The 16,687-nt window shown below is 37.6% G+C and overlaps 1 protein-coding gene across 2 annotated transcripts; it reads left to right on the top strand.

Annotated features, from left to right (window-relative positions):
• The first annotated feature begins 3,298 nt into the window (after positions 1 to 3,298).
• Positions 3,299 to 15,926, top strand: LOC116296893 (solute carrier family 22 member 15-like). Of its 2 annotated transcripts, none has more exons than XM_089033965.1 (10): positions 3,299 to 3,563; positions 6,527 to 6,816; positions 7,193 to 7,421; positions 8,052 to 8,250; positions 10,020 to 10,265; positions 11,398 to 11,532; positions 12,582 to 12,679; positions 13,178 to 13,289; positions 14,147 to 14,219; positions 15,114 to 15,926. In XM_089033965.1, exons 2-10 carry the CDS (start codon positions 6,529 to 6,531, stop codon positions 15,333 to 15,335), a joined length of 1,602 nt encoding a protein of 533 aa, XP_088890091.1. In that variant the 5' UTR covers positions 3,299 to 3,563; positions 6,527 to 6,528; the 3' UTR covers positions 15,336 to 15,926. The 2 variants fall into 2 exon arrangements, with proteins under 2 accessions (XP_088890091.1, XP_088890090.1); XM_089033964.1 differs by having other exon boundaries at positions 3,300 to 3,563; positions 6,522 to 6,816.
• The last annotated feature ends 761 nt before the right edge of the window (positions 15,927 to 16,687 follow it).

The raw sequence follows: 16,687 nt of genomic DNA, 5'->3' as shown, positions 1-16,687 counted from the left end.
CACTTTCTGTCAATTAACAGTCCTTAAATTAACCAGGAATTCAAAGCTTAAAAATGTTGCAATATGTCTATGGAAAAGTTTGTCGAAACATTTTTCATAAATACTGTAAAACTAGCCCCTGGGGTGGATGGTGGTGGGTTGTGTACATGTGATAAAATTTCTAGCTAAGTGGGAGAGTACTGTAGTAAAAAGTAAGGTCGAAAACAAAAACTCTCGCAAACGAAACGATGAAGTGTATTTCAATTTGATTTCTTACCCCGTGGTTCATTTTGGGGACATTATCTTCATCTCAAATTAAAAAAATTATTGAAGATTTTTTTCCAGATTATTTTTTCGCATTTCAGTTTTATTTAAATTGGGCTCCCTGTGTCTACTGCGAGCTCCGCTTTTAGGCAGTGCCTAATTTATATATTATTTGTAATGTGCATCCTGCACTTAAGCTTAAACTCCCGAGGAATGACTTATTTTCAATACTTTCTGGAAAAAATATCACGGAGGATATCCCATGATATTTTACTCCGACGAAGGACTAGCGTCCGAAACGTCAGTAAGTTTTTTCATCTTTTTACGGTGTATAATTTACCCTTCTGTCATTACTGTTTCATTAGGAACACTGACGCAGCTCACACTAGTTTTTACCTAGTTATCTTTTAATATTAGATATTGATTCGCACGAGTGTGTTTTTCAAAGAGTTGAAATTTCCCAGACTTGCACTAAGAGGTCACGTGATCAAATCCGCCATTGTGATTGGCATTCTCCAGGAGAATGAACGAGAATGTAAAAAAAGATGGCGGATTTGAGTAGTTTTTCTTTTGTGATAAAAGGTAAGTTAGAGCACTAAATAATGATAAAAATCCCTTTTCCTTGCAAGAAATATATTCTTAGTAGATATCTAAAATAGATTTTAGCTGTTAACTAGGCAAGGAGAGAGAAAAATATAGTATTTTAGCGATACCATGTGAAGACCTAATCAAAGCGATTTTGGCTTTAAATACATGTTTTTCAAAGAGATTATTTTCCCTATTTTAAACCAAGATGTGGCTATATGTTGATTAAAAAAAGTTTTTTTTACTGTAAAGAAAATCCGAATCACTATGAATGAAGATGATTTGGAATGGCTGACTTTGCAGCTAACTGGAGTTGTAAGACTTATATTGAAAAAATTATACCTGACAATTGTTGAACGTGTTCAGAAAACTTTTCGGCTCAGTTTTGGGATCTTGCAGACTAAAATATTTGTGTAATCACTTACCACATCGTGTTTAATGACCTCGATTATGGTTTTTATCAATTCTGTTTTAGTTTTTGCTTTACTTCGGCAAAGAGTCGCTCGATTATTTTCCTTCTCATTAGTTTCTTCCATATATTCAGCCATAACGATGTGCTTTTACTTATTTTTTTCTTTTTCGAAGGCCCAGTTGTTCAAAGCCCGATTAGTGTTAATCCTGGGTTAACTTTTAATAAGACCTACGGGGTTAATCCGGGATTAGCGCTAATCCAGCTTTGAACAACCCGGCCTGTTTTTTTTAGTCGTTTGATAAAGAGGGAAATGTTTAGTTTTGTTTTCCAGAAAGCGAAAGTCTCGATGTTTCACGAGGCGAAGCAATATGGACTAAAAGAGCTTGTAATTTACATTTTCCTATTTTTCCCCGAAATACGGCCTCAAGCCCTATGTTTTTTTTTGTTTTATTTATTTATTTTTTGATTATATCTTCTCAACGTATTCGAGGACCCCCATTTTTTATTTCATATTTTCATAAGTAATATAATAAATTTTTGTGCCAAGTTTTAAAAATACTGTTGAAAAAAAACTGCACGATCGTATAACCTTCAGCAATCATATTTAAGCATGTTTTACATTCTGCATCTCATTTGATATTTTGTATCTCATTAGATGTTGGTATAAATGTTTAAAGTGTATATGACACGAAAAAATTTTAATGTTAAGAATGTGTAGTTTATTGGCATTAATAAGAATATCACGGTTAAATTTGTTTCAAGAACGTATTTCTCTAGAAATTCAAAAAATTTTAGCACGAGTTGTGACGTCATTTTGTTTACAAGTCTCCAGATTTAGTTGCAAATACATGAAATATGTTTGAATATAGAATCTTAATTTCAGGTAGTACACTTTTCAATTTCCCAACATTGGAAGAGTACTACGTAAGCTATCAAATGAAGTTGAATAAAATATGTCTTTTGTTGTTAATTTATATGAATTACAATTTATATTTAGTACATTACTACTGAATCTAGAGTACGTGTCAACAAAATGACGTCACAAATTGGGATTAACTTTCGCAAATATCTCAAGAAATAAGCTTTTGAAACAAATTTTGGCACGATATATTTATTATTACTAACAAACTATACATTTTAAATGATGGAATGTTTTCGTGTCATATACACTTTAATATTGATATATTTATCATATAGTTAGAATAGTATGCGTGCGCTGATTGGTTAAAAACTATGCTTTATTAGTGAAGGTTGCACAGTGCTGACGCCATCCGCGTGCTGCTACAATCTTGGACAAAAAGAATGGAGAATTTTCCATCCAGTCATGAAATAGTAGAGTTTCCATTATCAAAAAAATGTACTGTCCGTACCCCCTCTCCCCCTGGACAATGTTGGTCCCTGCAGGCAAAGCAGCCCTGTCTCCCTCGAAACAACATTGTTTGGGGGGAGGGGGTCGTTTTAAGGGGAATTTTTCATGTTTTTCATGAAAATACCATTAAAACTAAAAATTTCTCAACATTTTTGACCAAGATTGTAGATCCTGCGACAGTCTTTCTTTTTGCGTAGATAAATTCAATACCAAATAAAAATTAGTAATGATATGACAAAACGAATAAAACAGCTTTTTCCGTGGTCCATGCAGTGATAAAGCACTTTGGAAGCGCCGTAAGCACTCAAGAAGTGTGAGAAGCATTCACCTACGGCTCGTGTTTCTCCTTACACTTCTTTCGTGCTTACGTCACTTCCTGCGTCCTTTATTACTGAACAGAGCACGGAAAAAGCTGTTTTATTTGTCAAATAAATATTTGACCTGAAAGGGCGGAAGGTAGCATGTCTGAGTTATATCCGTGTATTTGGCACTTAGTACAGTTTCACGTATGACTGTGAAAAGCTCAGTGCCGTAAGCGTGAGGTGCCGTGACCGTGATACTTTCTAGAATTTTAATTGGCTGATTTTTTTCACGCGCAACATGATTGGTCTAAAAGTGCCGTGATCTTGGCGTGACCGTGTCCACGCCGTGTTTATGCTGTGTTCCGGGTATTTGATTGGATGGAGAGTAAATTCTCGTGCAATGTGATTTGTCTGGCGTATCCCTTGCTGTGTCACGACCGTGTTCGTGCCGTGAACTTTTCACAGTCATACGAAAACTACACTATCATCTACGCGCGCAGCGACGGCCTACTCACTACTGGGTAACTGGGTAATATCTGAGCAGCCATCGTACTCTCATCTTGATATTTCTACTCGACAGCTTCATTCGTGTGATCGAACCATTCGAAACCTCTACATATCCTTGTTCTCACATCATCTACTCAGCTCAACGGTAAGTAGAGGTAACGACGGTTTGCGTGTAGCAAGAATATATCGAACCATTCGAACCTCTATATATCTTTGTTCCAAATCATCTAGTCAACTCATCTGTAAGTAGAGGTAACGACGTTTTGTGTGTAGCAAGAATATATCGAACCATTCGAACCTCTATATATCTTTGTTCCAAATCATCTAGTCAACTCATCTGTAAGTAGAGGTAACGACGTTTTGTGTGTAGCAAGAATATATCGAACCATTCGAACCTCTATATATCTTTGTTCCAAATCATCTAGTCAACTCATCTGTAAGTAGAGGTAACGACGTTTTGTGTGTAGCAAGAATATATCGAACCATTCGAACCTCTATATATCTTTGTTCCAAATCATCTAGTCAACTCATCTGTAAGTAGAGGTAACGACGTTTTGTGTGTAGCAAGAATATATCGAACCATTCGAACCTCTATATATCTTTGTTCCAAATCATCTAGTCAACTCATCTGTAAGTAGAGGTAACGACGTTTTGTGTGTAGCAAGAATATATCGAACCATTCGAACCTCTATATATCTTTGTTCCAAATCATCTAGTCAACTCATCTGTAAGTAGAGGTAACGACGTTTTGCGTGTAGCAAGAATATATCGAACCATTCGAACCTCTATATATCTTTGTTCCAAATCATCTAGTCAACTCATCTGTAAGTAGAGGTAACGACGTTTTGCGTGTAGCAAGGATATATCGAACCATTCGAACCTCTATATATCTTTGTTCCAAATCATCTAGTCAGCTCATCTGTAAGTAGAGGTAACGACGTTTTGTGTGTAGCAAGAATATATCGAACCATTCGAACCTCTATATATCTTTGTTCCAAATCATCTAGTCAGCTCATCTGTAAGTAGAGGTAACGACGGTTTGCGTGTAGCAAGAATATATCGAACCATTCGAACCTCTATATATCTTTGTTCCAAATCATCTAGTCAGCTCATCTGTAAGTAGAGGTAACGACGTTTTGTGTGTAGCAAGAATATGTAACGTAATCTTAATAAGGTCCAGGCTGTGCAGAATTTCGCTTTACGATCACATCACACCTATACTAACAGAACTTAAGTGGTTACCTATTAGGATACAGCTACATCTTAAGAAAGCAATTCTAGTTTTTAAGTGCATTAACGGAATGGCCCCAGTTTACTTAGCAGATAGCCAAATATTTAAGTCGTGACGTGACTGATTCTAAAAGCTCTGGTTACTTACACCTAACTAAGATGAGACAAACTTGTATGATTGATTTCGTGCGTGTCTTTGGTGCGAATATAATAAGAACAAAACGTGAGTTCTTGATTCAGTGAGCATGGTGTCTGTCATATCTCAGTGACCTCTGTAGGGTAAGTAAACAGCTGGCTTCTTTTTATAAGGCCACTTAGCGGAAACATTACCCGGCTAAAACTGTTATGGTGGTCAGAAGGTCTTATTTTCTTGAAGAAATTCCAACAACATGACTAAACTAGCCACACCGGCGTGGAGGGCATTGTTCTAAAAATAACATTAAGCTGGCTACCTTCTCTTTTTTCTTTCCTTCCTTTCTTCCTTCCTTCCTTCCTTCCTTCCTTCCTTCCTTCCTTCCTTCCTTCCTTCCTTCCTTCCTTCCTTCCATCCTTCCTTCCTTGCTTCCTTCCTTGCTTCCTTGTTTGTTTGCTTGCTTCCTTGCTCCTGAAAGAACGTGAAAAAAAAGCATGAGTGGACAAAATGGCCGGCCCTAAGCAATTTTGGAGCTTGAAAGAACGAAGCAAACATGGCGCTAAATTAAGTGAAATTGTTTTTATTCATTTTTCCATATTTCTGCTTCTTAATGGCACGTATATATAATCATTATATTTTAGTAAAAACAAAAAAAGGTAATAATAATGATAAAAAATTGAGAAAAATACGCAAACGTTGGGTTATAGTATACTGGGGATGAGGGCCGGCGACAAAAATGCTAAAGCCGCTGTAATTGGCTGAAACAAAATTCTCCGCTCAGCTGGATAGGAAGTGTAACTGAGCGATAAACGATGCTTGTTCATGTTGTAAAGTAATATAGTATAGACAATTATCGCTATAGCCATGGGCTTTAGGCAGAATATTTGGTTTGTGACGGGGAAATGCTTGTTAGTAGACCAAATGAATCACTAATTACTCACTTGGATCTGTCATAGTTAATGAAGAAATAGAAAACGCGCGCGCGTGCTGTGTGCTGTCATAAAGCACGCGGGGGTTGGCAGAACACGAGAGAAGTGTTAGGAGAAGCACGACGCGTAGCGGAGTGCTTCTCGACACTTCTCGAGTGTTCTGCCAACCCCCAAGTACTTTATGGCTGCTCAGAGCACAGCAAGCAAGTTTTTTTATTTCTTTTATAAAATACAAATTACAAATTACAATAATAGATAGGAATGATGCAACGGAAAGTGCGCGCGCGTGCAATGTGCTCTCATAAAGCACGCGCTCCAAACCAATCAGAACGCGACATTCATAACAGTTATTTTATAATAGTTAATAGTTAATAGTAAATGTCTATTCACTATGGATCTGTCTATCCATGTTTTATTGATTGTTACGTTAGTCTGCCATGAATAAACATGAATTAAATGGTCGTTTGACCCCCTTAGCTTTATTCGATTCTAACCGCCATCTTTGTCTTTTTAATGAACCCGCTATATTTTATCATTTCATTCATCGGAGACTTACATAACAATCAATAAAACATAGATAGACAGATCCATAGTTAATAGACATTTACTATTAACTATTAACTATGACAGATCCAAGTGAGTAATTAGTGATTTATTTGGTCTACTAACATGCATTTTCCCCGTCACAAACCAAATATTCTCCTAAAGCCCATGCTATAACATAAACACAAAACTCAAAACGATTGTTGATCACATTTTATAGTTCTTCCCTCGCATTTTTGTCACTTTATAGTTTTCTTATTTCTACCAGAATAGAAATGGCAATACTATCAGAGGAAGCTATCGAGAAGATTGGCAGCTTTGGAAGGCTTCAGATACGAATCCTACTCATTATCAGCTATTCAATCCTATTTAGTACTTGTGTGTTGATGGTAATGACGTTCATCACAGCCGAGCCTCCCTGGAGATGTGCTGCGAACTCTACTTCATGTACGATGAACGGAACCTTTAAAGTAGGGGACAACCATTATGAAAAACGATGTGGTATTCCACGTAAGGACTGGGAATTTGCTGCAGAGGGGGATTTTGATTCTATTGTAACTGAGGTATACCGATGCGATTTTTAGATTTGTCGCCCGTCCATCCTTCCATCCCACTACCCGTCCATCCATTACTCCACCCGTCCGATCTATTCGTTCGTTCTTTACGTTCCTTCCATCCTAAATCTCTTCCTTCCTTCGTTCTTTTGTTCCTTCCATCCTTCCATCCTTCCTTCCTTCCTTCCTTCCATCCATCCATCCTTCCTTCCTTCCTTCCATCCATCCATCCATCCTTCCTTCCTTCCTTCCATCCATCCATCCTTCCCTCCTTCCATTCCTTCCTTCCTTCCTCCCTTCCTTCCTTCCTTCCTTCCTTCCTTCCTTCCATCCATCCATCCATCCATCCATCCATCAATTTATTCAATTTTCTTAACATTTTCAGTGGGATCTTGTCTGTAAGAAAGCCTCATTGGCAAGTTTGGCAAACTCTTTGCTATTCATAGTATGGCTGTTCGCTTCCTTGTTGTCCAGTGTTTTGAGTGATAAATACGGCAGAAAGGCAGTTATATTTCCATGCAGTGTCTTTACCTGCATCTGTGCATTGGCCTCGGCATTTGCCCAGCGTTACTGGGTGTTTGCACTCTTTAGAGCACTGGCTGGCGTCGGGATAGGTGAGTGAGGAGATGGAATTTCGTTTCACAACTAATTCATAAAGTCACTCGTGACCAGTAATTCCGGGAAGTCAAATGTAATTCATTTAACAAACAAAAAAAAAAACAGTAAAATAATCAAGTTTTGAACCCGCTATCATGAATGATTATGAAATATTTTCAAAAAGCTTAGAATTCACTTCCCAACCACACATTGCTGAGAATTACCTTGAATATCTTTAGCTGTTAAAATATAAATGTAAATAAATAAATAAATAAAAAGTAGTATGGATTGCCGGAGTTTTGATCGTAGTTGGCACCTAGACTTGGAGTTTGAGACAAAACCGCCGAGTCCAATCGAAACGTGGTCACGCGTGACGTGAATATAATTAGCTGCAACTGCTTTATTTCATTGCTGGATGATATAACAAAAGAATTCATTGACAATTCCTTTGTTAAATTCCTCCAAGACGGCGTCTATGACGTCATGTGTAAGCGAAAAATAGCATCAATTCAGACGATATTCTGGAAATTTGACTCATAGTCTAAACAGTACCACAGTTTGCCATACCACAGATTAACAAAATAACTTTTGGTTTGTCTAGGTACAACAGAATTTATTTTTATCAACGATATTTTGATATATTTCAGGTGGATACCTAGCACCTTCATTTGTGTTGGTGACGGAGTATGTTGGCGTTCGTCATCGCGGTGCTGTCGGCTTCGGGATATGGTTCGCCTGGGTGTTAGCTTTGATGTTGTTATCGTTGCTAGGATACCTTATCCATAGTTGGCGTTTCCTCACTGTTATCATCAGTGCACCAGGAATGTTGTACTTTCTATTCTGGTGGTAGGTAGCACTACCTTCTTCCCAGATTGTTTTTTTGATTATTATCTGATTAAGTTAAGGTATTCTTTGTTATTAACTTTTATTAACGGCGCTAGTGGAAAGGGCCCGTGAGGATCTGAGACCGAAACTAATGACGGCGGCGGCGGAGGAGACTAAATACGTACCAAAAAAATGTTTTGATTTTTGATTTTATTTAATGTTTTGTCTTTGTTTTGTTTTTATTGATGGAAAGTTGGGTTGGTTAAGTTTTTTTTGTTGGTGTTGTTGTTGTTGTTTTTGTTTTGTTTTGTTTTGTTTTGTTTTGTTTTGTTTTGTTTTGTTTTGTTTTGTTTTTGTTTTTGTTTTTGTTTTTGTTTTCGTTTTTGTTTGTTTGTTTGTTTTTGTGTGTGTGTGTGTGTTAGTTTGTGCTGGCTGGTTGGTTTGGGATATTTTTCATCTAAGATGTCCAGTAACGGAATAACGTTTCGACCGATCATTAGAGTATGATACTTTATGCTGATGCTAGTAGTGAGTTGCGATAGTGCAGAATATACACAATATAAATAAGAGGTCTATCTTACTATGATGCACTTTCTTTTTAGTTTTACTAAACGCATCCCACATGCAAAGGAGTGAGTATGTGTTCAAAGTCATCAGCGTAACAGTCAAGTTTTTTAAGCTTGCTGGTCATAGCAAGGGGTTAATCATCTACGGTCTTTTTCGCCGAGCTAACCTCGTCCTTCGAGCTCCCTGATCAGTCTGTAAATCTAAAGATAGTGGTGTCGGGGCCGAAATCTCTGGCGTAGCCGTAAATGCTTTGAGTTGCCATACAACGGTTCAGCACTCGATGTCTGGAAGTATGGTCCTTTTTTAAATGCGTCAAAAATTAAAATAACCCTAAAGCGGGATGACGTTTTACCCCCGTCTCTAGACCATAATCCTTTTCACATTGCTTTTGTTCTTTAATTACGACTATTGTTCCTGTATTCTCTAAGGAATCAAAAATTTTAATATGAAAGAATTTTAAAAACTATTATGGTATAGAGTCGGGGGTAAAACGTCATATCGGTTCAGGCTTATTCCCAAAATCATGTTTCTATTCTCGTTGGAAGTGTCCATTGACGCGCATGTTTACATATACGAAATAGACACCCACAAAGTGCGTGTATTCATTGTGTGTATTCTTCAATATCTCACGTTAAACGTGGACTATTAGATTATTGTGAGTGGAGAAGGGTTGCGTAAATCTCCAATAAAATATAGAGCAAGCACTTACCTACGAAAAACTATCACTCAACCACTCCTTTCGAAAAAGAAATATCAAGCTAACACAAATAATTGAGTGCAGGGGTTGTTACAAAAAATATCATGCAACAAGAATTCCTGCAACCCCGTCCCCCCCTCCCCCCTCTCCCCCTCCCCCTCCCCCTGAATTATCTAATTTTCGATCCCTGTGTGTACTACTTTTACTAGTTACGCTCTTTCGAAAGAAATCAATTTGAAGTACGCATGTGTATTCGCGTGCATAAATAAGTTGTTTTAGTCTGGTCACGTGCTACTTTAGTTTGATCGTTTCCCTTTGGACAGTTCGCACTTTGCTCGTTTGTCTTTAGATCGATTTTAGATCGATGTCAATGGCTAGTGTGAACGGCTCCTAAAACGACTAAGTTAAGAGGACCAAACAAAAGAATTTCAATCTCATGAGAATTGGATACTTATTGGATGTGCTGCAAGCTATAGGGGTCTATTGACAGGCAAAAATAATGAAGTAACTGCTATTCTTTCGACAGGGCAACTCCTGAATCTCTTCGCTGGCTTCTGACGAAAGGGAAAATGAAAGATGCACAAAAGACTTTTAAGACTGCTGCAAGGGTGAACAGAGTAAACCTGGAGCATGACGAACTTAGTGTATTGAAGTTTTGTAGGGAAAAGGAAGATAAGAAAGGAGAGAAAGAAGAAACGAGAATGGGAGACGTGAGGGATCTGTTCATCTCTCGTACGATGATACACAGAACACTACTATCCTGGTATATCTGGTATGTATCGTGTGGCAACTTGGGGGGGGGGGGGGGGGAGATAGGGAATACATTTTACCGGATAAATAGATAAAAAATCAGAAGAAATGGCATAATAAAGACATAGAATAAAAGCAATCACTATAATGATGATGGTGATGATGATGGTGATGATGATGATGGTGATGATGATGATGATGATGGTGATGATGGTGATGATGATGATGATGATGATGATGATGGTGATGATGATGATGGTGATGATGGTGATGATGATGATGATGATGATGATGATGATGGTGATGATGATGATGATGATGGTGATGATGATGATGGTGATGATTATGATGATGATGGTGATGATGATGACGATGATCATGATGATGATGGTGACGATGATGATGACGATGATGATGATGATGGTGATGAAGATGATGATGGTGATGATGATGATGATGATGATGATGGTGATGATGATAATGACGATGATTATTATGATGATGGTGATGGTGGTGATGATGATGATGATGATGATGGTGATGATGATGATGACGATGATGATGATGATGGTGATGATGATGATGACAATGATTATGATGATGATGGTGATGATGACGATGATGATGATGATGATGATGGTGATGATGATGGTGATGGTGATGATGGTGATGATGATGACGATGATGATGATGATGGTGATTGTTTGCTTGTTTGCTTGTTTGCTTGTTTGCTTGTTTGCTTGTTTGCTTGTTTGCTTGTTTGCTTGTTTGCTTGTTCGCTTGTTTGCTTGTTTGCTTGTTCGCTTGTTCGCTTGTTCGCTTGTTCGCTTGTTCGCTTGTTCGCTTGTTTGCTTGTTCGCTTGTTCGCTTGTTCGCTTGTTCGCTTGTTCGCTTGTTCGCTTGTTCGCTTGTTCGCTTGTTCGCTTGTTCGCTTGTTCGCTTGTTCGCTTGTTCGCTTGTTCGCTTGTTCGCTTGTTCGCTTGTTCGCTTGTTTGCTTGTTTGCTTGTTTGCTTGTTTGCTTGTTTGCTTGTTTGCTTGTTTGCTTCTCTTGTTAGAACACTGCGGCTGTTTTATTATTATTTATATCTAAAGGGATTTTAAGTCATGTGGTCACACCCTGAGAACTAATCATCTTTTATTTCTTCTATTGTAGGTTTGTTTGTGGTCTTGTATACTATGGAATAATGTTCAGCTCTCCTAGTATCGGTGGTAATATGTACCTGAACTTTTTCATTGCTGCTTTATTTGAAGCGGTTGGCATGTTAATAGGGATTTATCTCTTTAACTGGTGAGTCACCCGAGTCTAAGTCCACATGCAAATTAGTCTACAAAAAGTTGAAGAATGTTTTGCTGTATACTGAGCCCCAAATGCACTATGAGCGATGTGAAGCCAATCAGTGAAAAGTGACAAAGATATGGATAAAGTTTTTCTGTCACATTTTCTTCTGTGCTGAATTGTTCTTTCTCTGTTATCAAGACTCGCTCGCAGACTCATTCGCTAGCGATATCATATGGAAACTCGTGAATAAAAACGATATCAAGCTCTTAAAATTTGAAAATATCTATATATCTCATTACAAGCACAACATACGGGATATACCTTATTGCATGAAATTTTCGCGACACGTTTATTTCGCGACTTTACGGTGCGCGTTTTTCGCGACACTTAAATTTCGCGATTTTGGGAAATTTTTGTATTTTGAATCACTTTAATTTCGCGTTTTTAATTAAGGCACTAATTTATTTAACTTCATGTACAATATCGTCAAAACTAAAAAAAGATGCAGCGGCGGGTCTATATGACAACATTAACAACAAAGAAGTTCTCACAATGTCCACAAGAAATTCACGCTTGTACATGAATTATAGAGTCACTGATTGACCACGTATCCAAGTTACTACACCCTTTATTCCCGCTTTCTCCCATCCTTTCAAGACATGAACACAGAAAGCAGTAGTGATAAGTAGGACCGAGACATTGCCCTAGAATAGTTAAAACTATGATTTTGCAAACGTTTCAGTGGTAATAAAGGTATTCTTTCTTGATTATTGACATATTGTGAGGCACTTAATTTTCGCGTCATGTTATGTTCGCGACATTTTAATTTCGCGACTTTTTTTAAATCGCGAAATTCGCGAAATTAAGGTGTCGCGAAAATTTCATGTAATAAGGTAGAATGAGTTGTAAATGAGCATAATGGCCGACCACCATGTGCTTCAGTGATGAAATAAATAGTAGTTGTTATTTTACACTTTATGGATTCGTGGTTACAACAAAAATACTTTCAATTAGCAAGACAAAAAATGTCTGTTCATCAAAATTATATTTTTCTTCAGGTTTGGTAGGAAGAAATCAATCGTTGGTAGTTTGTGGGTGGCTGGAGTAGCAGCGATTATTGCTGCAGTGCTTAGTCAATATGACGATGAAAGTGACGGTAATGATACAATATTATATCGGGAAGGGACACGAGTGAAAAACGTCTGCGCATGCTCTAAATCCGTATGCAAATTACTCAAAACATATGTAAATTTGACTTTCAAACATGCCTGATAAATTGGACTTCACAAAATACCATGCTTGAAACGTGAGGCTAATTCTTTCATATTGTGTTTGTTAATACAGTATCTTGGTCGGACAAAAGTATACTCGTTAAATTTTTTGAATTGAGAAAGCTTGAATTACGACAAATTACTTCTAAAATACATCAATGTATTTTGCTACTTTAAAAATTGAAATAATATCTTTTTATATTTTTTGATTATTTGGAAAAAAACACCTATGTACTTCTAGTATACAGTGCCAAATAAATTGTTGTTGTTGTTGTTGTTGTTGTTGTTGTTGTTGTTGTTGTTGTTGTTGTAGAACCTAGAAGGGTAAGCTAGAGCCGTATTGACTGTAAACGTTAACCTTGATTATCTATCTACGTCCATAGGCTATCTTGCTGGTAAAATTCTGACGTCAATGGTAGTTGGGAAGCTCTTCATTACTATAGCATTTGATGGCGTGTTTATTTATGCTTCAGAACTCTTCCCCACCGTTATCAGGTCAGTCCCTTCAATTAATTCAATATTGCTTGTTTTCAATCGTTCCCAATAGAATGAAATAACATTAGCATTAGAATATGGCATGGAAAAACCTTTATAACTGCAAGAATCCGCACTCAAACTATGAAAATTGTTTTCGGGTTATTCAACATCTTACTCCATGTAGAATCAAGAATGCTGTGAATATTCTCAGAAGGGTGATAGGCACTTTAAGCTACTTTAAAGATACGACACACTCCACACACACTACCACTACATTTTATTTTCCAAGAAACACAACTCTCGACTCACATATTGATTTTTAAAGAATCCTAGTCAACTACAATGCATTGCGCGCAGAAATCCAAACAATCGGCCATTTTCTCTGCCAGACAAAATGGCGAATTTGTAGGTGAAGTTTGAAAATCCAGTTCCATCCGTCTTGTTATTCCTGCTAGACGTTTTATGATAATCATAAGATAACGATACGTGGTCATTTTATGCTTTCCATGAGATTTTTTTTAAATTTTGGCAACGAATCTAAGGTAGATTTCGAAAGTTGTGATGTCTAACAGTTGGACGAACGAAAAGTCATAATGTCTTAAAGAGAATCTCTCTGAAAAATTCAACCTACTTGCTGTCGAATGAAAGGAAGGAAATTCTGGGAATTAGAAGACTTTGGCATAACGAATTTGCAGAACGTTTGTTTCTCCAGTGCATGGAAGAGCTTGGAGAACGATGTAGACGAACGATGTAAACAATAATATAGGGGTGCAATGCATTGTAGTTGACTAGGATTCTTTAAGGAGGGAAGAAAACAGAGAACCTGGTGAAAAACCCTCGTCCATGTTATTTTATGTTATTTTTATTGTCAACAGAAATACGGCTATGGGGTCTTCTAGTGCTGCAGCTCGTGTAGGATCTGCCTGTGCTCCTTATATCGTGTACTCAGTAAGTGTATTCGAATGTCTAAGTAAATAGCTATGCACGAAAACTAGCTATATGCATTTAGTCAAATCCAACAAGCGGTCTATCATCAATGCTGCGTTCTAATTGGATGAGCTAATGTAGGCTATTAGTTATATCCTACTAGTAGCAAAAAGTGCCGGCTTTGAAAACCAAAAAATTGAATATAACTTTAATTCAAGACTTGTTCGTCCCTTTTTTTGTTCGTTCGTTCGTTCGTTCGTTCGTTCGTTCGTTCGTTCGTTCGTTCGTTCGTTCGTTCGTTCGTGTGTTTGTGTAAGTGTGTGTGTGTGTGTGTGTGTGTGTGTGTGCTTGTTTGTTTGTTTGTTTGTTTGTTTTTTCGTTTGTTTGTTTGTTTGTTTGTCGCTAAAATTGTGGTTAAATCCTACAGGTAAGAATGTTTTAAGGAGTCTTGGTGTTATTGGCTCATTTGCTCTTTCTACAGCAAAAGGGGATCCATCCATTGATGCCTTTTTGGTATCATGGCAATCAATGCCTTGATCTGTAGAATACTGTTTATGACTCTCGTATGATATTTGGTTTCGCGATAAACCTTGAGATCAATTTTTCCCTTTAACACTTTATTTTCTTCGCACTTGTGTCGAACGTACAATTTACGATGAACTCTGAACACACACACTACTGCAACTTCTTATATAGTCTTTTACAATCTTTCTAGAATGTTCTAACATTACATCATAGAATTTTCCAGAAATTACGATAAACAAGTCAAGTTTAATCTATAAATAGACATTTCATTATCACTTCTAACTTTCTATAACAAAGACTAATCAAGAATGTCCTGGAAAATCTAGAATATTCTATAAAACGTGCTTTTAGTCATTTCTTCTGTCCAATATTCATTTGGTTCCTCCACAGCAAAGAGTCCATCCATTGATGCCTTTTGGTATTATGGCAATCAACGCTCTGATATCTGGAATACTATGCATGACTCTCCCAGAAACCAAGGACAAGGCCATGCCAGACACCATCAAACAAGTCTATATGAACAGCCAGCACAGCGGGATTGATGCCGGAAACACAGACGACGAGACTACAAAGTTAGCGCCCAGTTATATTATGCTGGAGAGTACAGCATAGAAAGATGTTAAAATGATCAATGGACTATCTGCACAAGAAGTCAATACACCGTTTTCTTAAGGTCGCGTGCGCATCCAACTTGACGGGTTACATAACTGAAAAACGCAAATTCAGTAAAATTGAGAAGCCAGTTTTATATTTAAAGAGGAGAATAAGCGATTTTATGAATTCTTATCGAAAACAATTTCATAGCAATGCATGATAATACTCGTGTTCTGGTATCGTGGCCCGTCAAGTTCCTTAAATTTGGATGCGCACGCAATCTTGAGAAAACGGTCTATTGACCCTACCCTCGAAACGAGCGGTCATGTCAGACTAACTTAGAGAAATAAGACAGACCACCTATCATAGCTGTTTATTCATCGCACGAAAAGCTAATTTTACGCATGTGTACTAAGTAAGTTAAAACATGAAGATAAACATATAATGGACGTATTTAATATAATTTTAGACTTGAATATAGAGTTTCACGCGCCGTGATTGGTCGAGCGACCAGGGATTATGAGACGATAATGACTGCTCGAGCGGTGATTATGAGGTTTTCCAAAGTTTGCCAATACGGAAGTAATAAAAAATGCATGCGACAAGGCTGCTACTTTCGCAATTTTTTTCTTTATCTCTCATGCTAAAAAACGTTTCGTGTTTCATTCGTATCTCTTGTGCTTTAATCTTTTCACAAAATTCTGCTAACCTCGAGCAATTCTACTTCGAGGTATTAGCGAAAATGTTAGTTTTTGTGCTGATCAAAATATCATCTCTCCCAACGTTCAGGGCGTTATATCTCAAATACGCATTCCTTAAATTTCCCCAAATTTTGGTATTTTGTTAATCAGCCCCAAAAGAGCCTGTTTATGAAATATAAAGCTTATTAACGCGTAAACATCGAAAGTAGTACAAGTTTTTCTGCCCTGTCCTCGCTGTCATGATCACCAAATATAGCAATATGAATTTCACTCAGATAATTATAAAAGAGGTAACATTGTCAAATTCCTTGCATACCTGTGTCAACTGCTTCTCATGCCCAGTACCTAACCATTCTCGTAATAGCACTCAAGTTCGATCTTTTACTCAAGTTTGCTTGTCAGAACACGTCACGACCAACGTCCATGTTCACAAAACGCATCCCACATGGAAAGAAGTGAGCAAGGGAGGTTAGTCATAAGCGACACAATCGAGGTATTTGGTCTGCTGGTCATAGCAAGGGGTTAATCATCTACGGTCTAGGGGCCGACTAACCTCTCCCTTAGGCTTCGGCCGAGCTTCCTGATCAGTCTGTAATTCCCCCGGGATAGCGGTGTTGGGGCCGAAATCTTCAGCGTAGCCGTAAGTCCATACGACGGTTCAGCACTCGA

Source organism: Actinia tenebrosa, unplaced genomic scaffold, assembly GCF_029948245.1.
Source record: "Actinia tenebrosa isolate PJP-AT-01 unplaced genomic scaffold, QUT_ActTen_1.0 PGA_scaffold2__45_contigs__length_23673736, whole genome shotgun sequence".
In the NCBI taxonomy this organism is placed as follows: Eukaryota; Metazoa; Cnidaria; class Anthozoa; order Actiniaria; family Actiniidae; genus Actinia; species Actinia tenebrosa.
Note: the sequence above shows the minus strand (reverse complement) of the source record. Positions and strands in the feature narration are given on the sequence as shown.